The 12,933-nt window shown below is 40.6% G+C and overlaps 1 protein-coding gene across 4 annotated transcripts in view; it reads left to right on the top strand.

The window, feature by feature from the left end:
* The window catches only part of KIF13B (kinesin family member 13B), a 149,141-nt gene that overhangs the window by 105,173 nt on the left and 31,035 nt on the right, over window positions 1-12,933 (top strand). For 3 of the 4 annotated variants that reach the window (XM_087960322.1, XM_087960310.1, XM_087960314.1), the window contains 6 exons: window positions 1,482-1,628; window positions 3,613-3,642; window positions 5,247-5,346; window positions 6,247-6,373; window positions 9,700-9,755; window positions 12,102-12,226. In XM_087960322.1, coding sequence (XP_087816448.1) covers window positions 1,482-1,628; window positions 3,613-3,642; window positions 5,247-5,346; window positions 6,247-6,373; window positions 9,700-9,755; window positions 12,102-12,226 — 585 coding nt within the window. The remainder of the gene's footprint in view (window positions 1-1,481; window positions 1,629-3,612; window positions 3,643-5,246; window positions 5,347-6,246; window positions 6,374-9,699; window positions 9,756-12,101; window positions 12,227-12,933) is intronic. The other variant, XM_087960304.1, reaches the window with a different exon arrangement.

Below are 12,933 nucleotides of genomic sequence, written 5' to 3'. Positions count from 1 at the left end.
TAATTTGCATGATTATAGCATTAATGTTCTACATTTATTTTATTTATTTATTTTGTCAAACAATTATTAGATAACAGGTATAAGTATAAACATGGTTATAAATACATATAATGGATACATATAAGAAAAAAAGAAGAAGAAAAAGAAACTATAGGACGTAGGCACGTTTTGGTGCGTTTATGCACGCCCCCTACAGACCTCTTAGGAAAGGGGTGAAGTCAATAGTAGACAGTCTAATGTTGAAGATTTTGGGGTTTGGGGAACATCTCTTCAATTAATTTGTGTAATGGATGCAAATGAAGTAATTTAACGTATATTTTAAATTAATGACTATCCCTTCTACCATCTGAGGTTTTAGTTATTTTTCTATAGAAAAGACTCTGTGGACTGAAGAAGACTTCTCCCTAGGTGAATCTGACCAGCTAAGCTTTTAGATGCATTTGCACAAAATAGAAATCTTAGCATCAACCTTTCAATAAGATTAGCATTGGGCAAGTTAAGTCCAATTGGATACTTCTGCTTCAGTATATGAACAGAAGATGAATTAATTCAGTTACTAGGTTATGCATATTATGTGAAAGCAGCCAATGTTAGAATCCATTCCTTTGATCAGTTGCCATTAATCACATGCACGTGAATGAATAAGCATATGTAAACGAAGAAAAGTTGCTCCAAACCATGTTACCATTGCTCTATCTGTACTTTCTAAAGCCTACACCAGGGGCCCCCAAACTTGATAACTTTAAGACTTGTAGAGTTGAAGTCCACAAGTCTTAAAGTTGTCAACTTTGGAGACCTCTGGCCTACACCAGTAGTTAAAGAGCAGTTCTAGTATAGCTTTCCCCATCCTAGAACCTTCCAGTTGTTTGGCATCTGCTACTTGCAGCAGTCCCTCCCCATTCCAATTCTGCAAGTTGCAGTCCCAACACACTGCAAACACTCACCTAGTAAATGGAACGTTTTTCAAGCTCAGCTTTTAGGAATAGTGTGTGAGTGTTTTATTTCACAGACTTAGGATAAGCTCTTAGTCGAGGATTTAGCTCGACAGTTTACCACCAAGTTTACACAGAGTAGAGGCCTAGGTTGCAGTGGTGCCCCAACAAACTCAGATAGCTGTGTTGAAAAAGACCTTTGGTGAAGATCTTGGAAAGTGATGCTAGTCAAAATTAAGGAATGCTAGAATGGTAAAGTAATTGTCTGATTATCATGCTAAGGCAGTTTTATAATTTTGTGATTTTAGTGTTTTATGATTATAAAACTGCCTTAGCATGATAGTCTTAATGCAGACAGTGTTTTCGATTTGCTGTTCTCTCTCCCCCTGAGCAATTTGGAATGAGAGGGCAAATGATTTGATTAATCAGTTAATCAATTTGAATGATCAAGATGCTGAGACTTGCTGACCACTTTTTGCCAGCAGAGGTCGCACTTACTCCTTGGTCTTCCTATACTACTTTTAATAATATTTTCTCTGGATGTTGCAGGGACAGTCACACCGAATCCAAGTGGAAGTGAAATCTGTGCAAGAATCAGGAACATTGCCTCTCATGGAAGAATCCATCTTATCTGTAGCAGTGGGCTGTGTGCAGACCAGACATATCAAGTCACCAAAAAGTCATGAGAATTATCAGGTAGAAGATTCTTATTACTGCATACCAAAGCAGTTAAGTGTGTTCGTGCATATATGTCAAATCCACTCACAAAAAATGTCCATCTGTAAATCATTGGCAGGGAACTTTTCTCTGCTTCAGCTTCAGGAATGAGTGGGTCATTCTGAATTACTTAGACAAATAAGCTTACTGCATTTCTATATCTCCGCTATGATTTAACTTACAGAACTGCCATGCAGAATGGAATGGTGCATTAGAACCCACTTTCTTGAGCTCATTAGAGTTTTGATATGTGCTGAGTCACATGCATCTGTGTGAGACAGGGAGCAGTACTGTTTGAAAGCTGGAGGTTGAATGTTAACACCTGTCAGTGAATGGTGTTCTCTACACCTGCTTTCAGAAAGACAATAATGTACATGTGTATATGTATTTTGAATGTAGAGAACAAGTTTTGGGTGTTTACCAATTGGCTGTAGCAGAGGACTTCCCATTGATCAAGCAATTACTATGGCCATGAAGCATCCTTTTTGTATATGTTTGTGTGTCTTTGAGTCAGCATTGGACAAGTCCCTGTGGTTTACTTGGCAAGATTTCAAAAGTGATTTGACATTGCCTTCTGGTTTCTAGAGTCTTAAGCACTACATCAAACTAACTCAAAGTATCCATTTACTAGAAGGCAAATAGATGAGATTTCCTCCATCCATCTCCTTGGCTGCACAGGATGCAAGAGTCCTCGGTGCTTTCTTGGGTTGTTTTCTTGCAGACGTTTCATTACCAAGCTAGGTAACATCATCAGTGCTTATGGTTTATTGGTGCATACAATGCGCTCCATAACTCAAGTTAGCCTCTTATCATTTTCCTGAGCAAGAAGGCAGAATTCTTAACAAAGCATCAGGCTGCAGCCAGCCACAATTTTTGAGGCCTGCTAGCATTCAGAACTTGAACAAAAATACTTCATTTAGACCTGTATAACGTTTAAAATAGAATAACAGAGTTGGAAGGGACCTTGGAGATCTTCCAGTCCAGGGATCCCCAACCTTTTTGACGCCGCTGCCTGGTACCGGCATCAGCTGGGCGCCGCTGCCGGTACCGGCATCAACTGGGCGCCGCCATCTTTTGACGAAAAAGTGCTTCCGGTGACCTCACGGAAGCACTTTTTCGTCAAAAAGATGGCGGTGTAGCGCCCGGTGAGCTTTTTGGGTAGAAATGGCTTTCTACCGGAAAAGCTCACGAAGCTCGCCGCCATCTTTTTGATGAAAAAGTGCTTCCGGTGAGCTTTCTACCCGGAAAAGCTCACCGGAAGCACTTTTACCAAAAAGATGGCGGCGCCCAGCAACCAGCGGCCCGGTAAGAGTTGTTCCGCGGACCGGTATCGGTCCGCGGACCGGCGGTTGGGGACCCCTGTTCTAGTCCAACCCCCTGCTCAGAGAGGAAACCCTATACCATTTCAGACAAATGGTGATCCAGTCTCTTCTTAAAAACTTCCAGTGTTGGAGCATTCACAACTTCTGGAGGCATTTGTTCCACTGATTAATTGTTCTGACTGTCAGGAAATTTCTTCTTAGTTCTAGGTTGCTTCTCTCGTTAGTTTTATTAGTTAGATTAGTTCCCATCCATTGTTTCTTGTCCTGCCCTCAGGTGGTTTGGAGAATAGATTACTCTCTTGTCTTTGTGGCAACCCCTGAGATATTGGAACATTGCTATCATTTCACCCCTAATCCTTCTTTTCATCAAACTTTAAGAGAAACAACTTGTGATAATTTTTTACATACTCTAATAGCTATTTTAAAGAGCTGCTGGAACATTTTTGTCCCAGAATTGCAGCACTATTCTATCTTTCCCCCCCAATAACAATTGGTTCAAAAATAAACTATAAATGGGAGTGTTTCTCTACCATATGGACCCATTAACTGAGAGTCTTTCCTTGTACATAATATATGCATGTTTAATATAAATTTGGCTGCCAAAATTTTGGAATTTATGTGACTGCATGGTCTTTACATAGGAGGAAGATGATGACATGGACAGCTATCAGGTAAATATGTTGTGATTAGTTTCTTCTTTGAATTATTTAGCTTTTTTCACTAGAAAAATAACAATATCTAATCAACATTATATTCTACCCTTGATTCAATATTATATTTTCTAAACAAAAGTTATTAGTGTTATGGTCATTAATCAAATAAGATAATTTTAATTTAATTTTTAAAAAACATGGTAAGAATAAAATAAGTCTGGGCATAGTACTGAAACAGCATTGGTTACACTTGTGGACTACTTTGGAAGATTTATGATGGGGATAGAGCTTTGGATAGTGAGATAGGAAGCATATACATTTAATAAATAATTATAAATTTAATAAATACATAAAATGTATCTTGTCAGTTGGATTCTTGATTTCTGGTCAGTTTTCAAACCATCAGTCATTGTATCCTTCTAGACTGGCTCAGAGGATTGGGAAGGGATGGCACAAAATAAATGTTCCTTCACTGGCCTGTTCCAGATATTGGGGAGTGCAGTCTGGCCCTAGACCCCTCAGGCAGGGCTCTAAATTCTCTTCATTACTGTTCAACATTAACATGAAGCTGCTGGGCAAGGTCATTCAGTGACATCCAGATACATATATTATCAGTTCACTGATGATGGTAAAGGTTCCCCTCGCACATACGTGCTAGTCGTTTCCGGCTCTAGGGGGCGGTGCTCATCTCCGTTACAAAGCCGAAGAGCCAGTGCTGTCCGAAAATGTCTCTGTGGTCATGTGGCCGGCATAACTAAATGCCGAAGGCGCATGGAACTCTGTTACCTTCCCACCAAAGTGTTCCCTATTTTTCTACTTGCATTTTTACATGCTTTCGAATTGCTAGGTTGGCAGAAGCTGGGACAAGTAACGGGACAAAAAAAATCACTGATGATACCCTGATGTGTATCTTAATTCTGGGCCAATCAAGCATTGTCTCAGTGTCAGTAGATTGTGGGAGTCTGGAGGGAGATAATCAAACTTAATCTCAACTATACAAAACAAGTGGATATGGATTTGGACGATTTCAGTTGTTAGAATTAGTTCACGTTGCATTACCCCTAGTAGAACTGAAGAGCAATTTGGGAGTTCTAGACTCCTGGTTCATACTGGAAGAACCACCATGGTGAGGAAGATCTTTGCATTACCGTAATCCCTCTTGTGTATCAATTGTACTCATTCCTGGATTGGGAGACCCTCCACAGTAATTTGTATCCTACGGTTGGGCTATGGTTGGGCTTGGGCTATGGTTGCTTGGGCTATGGTTGCTTGGGCTATGGTTACAAAATCATGTTGAAATTCTTTTGAAGAACACTTGGAAACTGTGGCTGGTCCAGAATGAGGCAGTACAAGTAGTTGTAGGCATATGGCATTCCGCTCATGTTCCACTGCTATTGCACAAGCTGCATTGGTTACCTATGGCCTTACAAGTGCAACTAAGGGTATCTTTAGCACATTGCTTTTTTTTTTTTTTGCTTTACTTTCAGTGGCTATTTAATTGTCCTGAGAGCTAAGTTTCAAAACATTTTGCATGCATAGATTCAAACATCCACATTCAGAAGCAAACTGTTACTTCTGAATGTTTTGTTTTGTTATTTTTTTTAAATGTCATTTCTCCACAGGACAGAGATCTAGAAAGGCTGCGCAGGAAATGGTTAAATGCTCTTACAAAACGCCAAGAATATCTAGATCAACAACTGCAGAAACTTGTGGGAAAGCCTGGTAAGCATCAGTAGTTTATTATTTTCCATTGCAACTGCTGCCAAAGTTGGTTGGGAAGCTAAGAAACTTGAAACATGTTCAGGGCATCCTCAGCTGCATGGAAAGTCATTCTTGCACTCAGACTACTATAAGCACATAGAATAACTCCAAGCCTATCTGCTCAACACAAGGTGATATAGGACTGAAAGAGCGGGATACATGCATATAAGGATAGAAGAGGCCACAATGGAATTACCAGGCATGGCATCTTCTGTCTATACCTGTATGTATTTCAGAAGAATATACAAATCAGTATTAAAACAACTATTGAAGAGTATTTTTTAAAAAATCCTCCCAAGGAACCTTATGTCATCATTCCTAGTAATGAACTCCGGGAAATCAGAACTCTGACACTTTGTTCAGGTTAGCTCTGAATTATTCCCGCGCTTAGGGATACTTATAAGAATGAGATTTCCCCAGCCCCCTTTGTGTCTCAGGCCACATGGGCCAATCAGTCCAGATGTACATTCCTGCATAACTTCAACAGGTGTCTGTTGATATGACCTTGGTTCTGCTGTTTATGGCAAGGGTGAAAGATAGGGCTTTGTGTTCACTGGTAAAAGTCAATAAGTTCTCAAGTCAGATATGATTGTGTTGACTACTTGGGTACAACTAAGTAGTTTTCTTGGCAATAGTAGATAAATAGTTTGTGGATATTTTTTGACTTCCCAATCTAAGCTATACCTCTGGTATTTTTGATGGTCTCCCATTCAAGTATTAACCTCCTAAACCCATAGGAACAAAGCCAGCTACATACTGCCGTCTTCTGATATGGTTTCCTGAGTTCCCTTCCAATATTCATTGAAGTCATCTTTGGAGTTGTTGCTGAGTATATAGTGAAACTTTCTTGACCTCTCCTAGACAAATCAGAAGATGATGTTGATCGGGAAGCTCAACTGTTAGAGATGAGGTTGACCCTTACAGAAGAGAGGAATGCTGTAATGGTGCCATCTGCAGGCAGTGGGATCCCTGGAGCACCTGCTGAGTGGTAAGGCCTGCAATAAAAAAGCCATACACTGCTAGCTTTACAAATTGCTTGAGTTCCTATTGTTTGCGTGTGGTGAACTGTGGTGAAGAAATAGAAGGGTGCTATTATATTGCTTGTCGCCATAGAAGAAAGTGTAAGCATTGTACCAATGGGATGAGAAGGGAAAAAAATTCAGTTACCCTCCTGGAAGATGGTAGAAAAATAAAGAGAAGATATGGTTTTTGAAAGTGGTAAGAGTAGGAAATTGCAGAAGTAAAAAATGCATAAGAATTAATGAAATGCCTAGTAAATGTTTTGAGTTGGGCAGGAAGTAAAAGTGAGAAAGAATGATGTTTTCTTAATTGTTTAATGTGTTAATATATAAGGAATGTTAGTCATGATGTTAAAGTTAGGGAGGGTTGGAGGCCTAAATGTGTTTGTGCCATAGATGTAAATGATACCATGTTATTGGTTGAGAACCAAAATACAACATGTGCAAGTGCTGGTAGACGACTAGTGAGTAACATGTGGCCTGTTGCAAGGAATATATTGCTTGTTGAAAGACAGGGAAATGTCTGCATATAGGAGCTAGCTTCTGTCCATTTTGTAATTCAAAAGTGAGAGTTAATTGTGTCAGGAAAAGCGAAGTAAATTGAATATAGCATGAATGGGACTCTAAAGAAGTGATATAAAAACAAGAGATAGAATCAAAAATTTAACAGGTGCCAACTCAATGTGGACCTAATATAGAAGAGAGTGACCAACTCAAAAGAAATAACAATGAGGCTATTTGATCATATATAGACAGAAAGAATTAGGATAATACTGTAAAACAAATCTGTGAAGGAAAAGTGAAAGACTCAAGAGTAAAGGGAAAACTAAAAAAGTTGTGCTCGGAAATAGCTGATAAGCTAGAAAGCTCTGGAGAGGTATAATGAATGAGATCACGGGTGTCAAACTCGATCACGTTACGTGACGTATTGTGATATATCGTGACATTTTTTGCCTTTGCAGAGCCGGGGTGGGAGTGGCCTGCGTGTGACACATCGGGCCCACAGGCCACAGTTTGACAGGACTTTTATCTATTTATTCCTTTTTTGTGCTCTGCATAATGTTATTTACCCGGGATTACGAATAGAAATGTATGTATATGGATCGCGTGAAGGTATTAGTCCATCTAGTCCAACATTCATGGTCACATGTGGCCCACCAGCTGTGCATAGGAAGTTCACAAACATGGCAGAGTTGTTACTTACTTGAAGCTGGTGTTTAAAATTTACTGGCTGTGAATAATGACTAGGTAGACATCCAATAGTAGTAACTGAGAGACTATCCCCCACCCGAATTTGTCCAGTCCTCTTTGAAAATCATCCAAATATGGGACTGTCATCACATCTGAGGGCAGTACAATGCAGTTGTAAAACTTAATAAGATATGGTTTGTATAATTTCCCACAAAATATGGCTGCCCTTGGTGTTTGCACAGTTAATCAGCTTTAGTTCCAGTGCCTCAAGAATATCTAATATATATTTTGGAAGCTGCCTCAGGACAGTTAAATAGCCTTTAGAATGATCCCTATGTGAGATTTGTAAACAATGCCTGAGTTGAAGGAGGATAGGAGATGTAAAAGCAAGTTCCTGAGGATGTTTGAAAAAAAAGTATTTAGTCTCTATGCACTTTCTTTAAAGTAGAGGAATTTTTAAACAAAGTTTAATTACAATCTTCTGTAGGAGTTGAATCAATATTTATTGCTAGTGCACTTTAGCTGATTTAAAAGAAAAAAATGAATAGCAATTGCCTGGCTCATTCACTTAAAAGCCTTCTCTTTCCTTGTGGTATTGCATGTAAGATTAACCTGGATTCAGCATTTCATAAGTCCTGAGCAGACAGAGATATTTTGCAAAATTGTCTTTTTAGAATATTGAAAAAGTACATCAAATGCATCTGGAATCTTTGCCACCCCACGGAAGTATAGGAAGGCTTTACTGAATGTAGAATTTGGGTACCTTTTTAAAAATAAAGCTTCCAGTCCTTATGGCTGCAAAGAGACCCCTTCAATTGCATAGGAAATGTCATTGGTCAGTACAAGAGATGAAACCCTGGGAAGAGTCACTCTTTCTTATGTGTAGGGTAAGATATATAATTATTGGTATGGAAAAAATGATAGAGATCAGAGTTCCCCAACCTTTTGGGGTTGGTGGCCCAGAGTGGAGGGAAGAGGGAAAGAGGGGATGGTTCTGTGGGAGGGGCAGGTGTGTGCATGCGCAAATACCCATTGCTCGCTTGAGTGGGGCTGCAGTGCTTGCAGTAATGCTTGCACAAGTAGGGCTGTGCACACATGCACCAGCCATCTACTGCTGTGGCATGGTGGCCAATAGCCCATAGCCCAGTAGTGGGCCATGCGCACAGGTTGGGGACTCCTGATTTAGATACAATTTCAGATATCACATATTGTGTATCACATAAGATCATTCACATGTTGCACATAGATGTAGTTCTTGCTTAGTGACAATGGACCCCCAAAGCTAGATATGATTCTGGTTCTGGGTTCTGACAACTGCACACATTCTATGATCACATGACTAATTTTCAATGTTTTGTGCTAGTTTCCAGCCTTTTCAGTCAAGATGGTGGCTACAGTTGCCAGATAGAAACCCTGCTCCCTTTTTTTATGTGGCATAGAGATAAAAAGGGGGTTGTCCAATCCATCTGCAGATACCTCTGCTATCTGCTAATTTGAGTGTGATACTGGCACATTAATCAAAGCTCTGGTGTCATCCTTGACCCAAGAATGGTTCTATATCCCCACATTGTGTATGCCTACCACAATTGGTTTAGCTATGTTTTGGATCGTGGAGAAATGATTGTCAAAAAAATGGCACATCTTGCCATTACTTCTGGTTCAATCTGTAAAGGGCAAGAACTGTTTTGGGGCCTTCAGTCAATCACTTGGTCAACCTTCTTTTCTCTGCCTATCCATGAAAACTAGAAGCCGTAGTTATTTACTCTCCCTTCCCCGGCAGACATACACCTTTGCACTTAGTTGACTACATAAATTACAATAATCTAGTTCCTTGAGATAGACACACCTATTTGTCTGCTTGCTATTGAGAATTCTGCCATGACTGAACACCGGCGCTGAAAATTACTGATTGTCCTTTACATCTGCAAGAGAAAAAAAAATTACACTAGAGCTACGCTCATCAAGGTTATCATTGCCTTGTCCTAGAGTTGCTTGGGTACTGAATGTAATATGCAATGGCTGTGCATCACCAGGAACATGTCCTGCATTAACATTCTCCTGCATTGATATGCCAGTGTTGTCCATGGCTTTTGTTTTCTTTTAGGACACCTGTGCCTGGTATGGAGACACACATTCCAGTCATTTTCCTTGATTTAAATGGTAAGTTTCACTATGGCAAACAAGATGAGATAAGAGCCTAGTGAAGGGAGGTGAATTTCAGGAAAGGGGATACAAAAGGAATATATTGAGTAGATCTTGGTGAGTGAAAAACACCCTTGTAAGCAGTTATAAGAGGTCCTATCAACCATGTGTTTCTCCTTTTCTTCTCCTTTATTTCCCTTCCCCAAAACAAGAGCATTTTCTTTGTGCATTGCAACTTTGCCTTTTCACCTTGAAAAGTTCTTGGAGGCTATAAGAGATGCTGGGCATGTAGTCTAAGTAAATGCACTGAGTTTATGCGTTGGGACTGCAGCAGAGGTGGTATTCAGCAGGTTCTGACCAGTTCTGGAGAACCGGTAGCGGAAATTTTGAGTAGTTCGGAGAACTGGCAAATACTACCTCTGACTAGCCCCGCTCCCATCTATTCTCTGCCTCCTGAGTACCAGCTGGATCTTCTTTTGTTGCCCTGCAACAAAGAACGGAGAATGGAGCCAGAAAGCAGGTTAGTGGGGTGAGGAGGGAATGGGATTTTGCAGTAACCTTCCCCCAGGAGGGGGGAGGGAATGGGGATTTTGCAGTATCCTTCCCCTGCCATGCCCACCAAGCCATGCCTACCAAGCCACACACACAGAACTGGTAGTAAAAAATTTTGAATCCCACCACTGGACTGCAGCCCTCCATTTAACTTCTCTAACCATGAAAATCTTCCTCTTCTGGGCAACAACATCCTGTTGGAGCAGCCACACAGATTTCTTACTTCACAGTGGAAGATTTACATGTATCTCCTTATGATTGGATAAGGAAGAAAATAAAAATATCCCATTTTGGTTATCATTTTTTCCATTACCAAGGCAGTTGAAACTATGGCCAATTTTTAAAGAATCCCCCCCCCCCCCCCCCCCCGCCCCAAGTTCCCCAAACCCAAAAAACCCCGCCTTTTGGCCCCTTAATCATGATTGTTTTGTCCAACTTACAAACTAATGGAGGCCAGGTTGAAACTCAGATGGCCAATTTGTTGCCAATTCATCCTGTTTGAAGTAATTGTTTAAATGATACCCTGATCATTTATGGTGTGGTGGTATTTCTTATATTTTTTTGAAACAAATTAATCTGGTAGGATGCTTACATGATTTAATCTAACAAAATATCCTCACCACGGGAACTAAGGGTTATTTATTGTGCAACTTAAGAGTTTTATAAACACAGTTATGCAATTATGGGTTATGTTGAAGTTGCTTTGGACCAGTGCTTCTCAGCCTTGGCAGCTTTCAGATGTGTAGACCTCAACTCCCAGAATTTCCCAGCCAGCAATCTGAAAAATTGCCGAAGTTGAAAAACAGCTTTAGAAAAAACCAGATAGACTTCAACTTACAACAGGAAGCTTAGTGACTATTTGAAGTTACAACCGACTAGACAAAGCAGACTTATAAACTGGATTTGAAGTTCTGATGCTCAGTCTCCCTCCGCAGTCATGTGACCAATCTTTGGGCACTCAGCAGCAGTCTCATGGTCATGTGAGCACATATTACAATGGATTTTGCTGAAAATCAGCACTTCTGGCTGTCTGTGGAGATTCTCAGGCATCCGGGACATGGTTGTCCCAAAGGTGCTTTTTTCAAGAGGCAGTTGGACTTTCTGTTTTTTCTTTGAAGATGTTTTGCTTCTCATCCAAGAAGCCTCTTCAGCTCTGACTGGATGGTCCTTCCATTTTCCACTATCCAGTCAGAGCTGAAGAAGCTTCTTGGATGAGAAGCGAAACATCGTCAAAGAAAAACCAGAAAGCACCTTTGGGACAGCACTTCCGGTTTTTGGCAAAATCTTACCCATAGTGAGCCATTGGTTCACTCAATATTAGCTTAACATCCACCCCCCAAAAAATGTAAAATCTGTTTGTTGTGACAAGAACCACAGTGGCGCAGTGGTTAGAGTGCAGTACTGCAGGCTACTTCTGCTGATTGCCGACTGCCTGCAATTTGGCAGTTCAAATCTCACCAGGCTCAAGGTTGACTCAGCCTTCCATCCTTCTGAAGTGGGTAAGATGAGGACCCAGATTGTTGGGGGCAATAGGCTGATGCTGTAAACCACTTAGAGTGGGCTGTAAAGTACTGTAAAGTGGTGTATAAGTCTAAGTGCTAGTGCTATATAATCACAATGGGCCGGCTGCATTATGGTCATATATCAAGGACTACCTATAGTACATTTGAGCTCCTATGTGCTTTGAAGCAACTTTTGGAAACTGAACCCAAACCACTTGCATAGCCATGGTGTTCAAACCTTTCTAAAAAATATTACTTTGTGCACAGCAATTGCTTACGGAATCTCTCTTTCTGTGTCCCCCCCTTATAGCAGATGACTTCAGCTCTCAGGATAATCTTGATGAGCCAGAAGCTGGTGGCTGGGATGCTACCCTTGTTGCTGAAGATGAAGATGAATTCTTTGAGTTACAGATTGTAAAGCACCACAAGAGTGAGGTAAGGCAGTACCCAAACATTGGAGCTGGAAGGCTCTCTTGCTGCTAATGGGAGATGTTACAACAGCCTTGGGAAATCATGGCATGATCCTTTGGTTCTTAATGGCTTCCACTCTACTAATGTATTTTGGAGTGAGTTTGAAATTATAATTTATTGTCTGAGAGTTAAAGGGAAAGGGGCAAATATCTTGTGTAGTTATTTCTTACTGAGATGGTCAACTGGTTCCTAGCTTATACTTTAAATTAAGGGTTCCCAACCCCCAGACTGTGGCCCACTATTTGGCCTTGAGCCCTTCAGAACCAGGCTGCAGAGGTGACTGGTAAGTGCATGCACGCATTTCATTTGCATGAGCAGCGGGCAAGCATGGACAAGTGTGCTCCATTTGCATAAGCAATGGCCACTTGTGCCTGCTGCTTGTGCAAATGGAGCTGCACAAGCAGAGGGTAAGCATGCATTCCATTATGTGAGCTTAGACATACAGTGAAGGTTTATTATCTCATTAGTGAAAAAAATGAATTATTGATTTAGAGAAGTACCTATTCTTGCATTCCTTACCACCTGAATAGTAGATCCATTGTTGGTATATTTGGGAATAGTTTAAGCATAATTTCTGAGCGCTTTCAGGAAATTCTAGAACTAGAAAACCTTGAATTACGCCGTCTTCAGTCTGATTTAAGCATGGTATATAAAATCATACATTGCAATGA

The sequence above is a fragment of the Notechis scutatus genome, chromosome 1 (genome assembly GCF_049901735.1).
Source record: "Notechis scutatus isolate UNSWTSFEM ecotype Mainland chromosome 1, rNotScu1.2, whole genome shotgun sequence".
NCBI classification, from domain to species: domain Eukaryota; kingdom Metazoa; phylum Chordata; class Lepidosauria; order Squamata; family Elapidae; genus Notechis; species Notechis scutatus.
The sequence above is the reverse complement of the archived record's forward strand: the minus strand, read 5'-3'. Positions and strand labels throughout refer to the sequence as shown.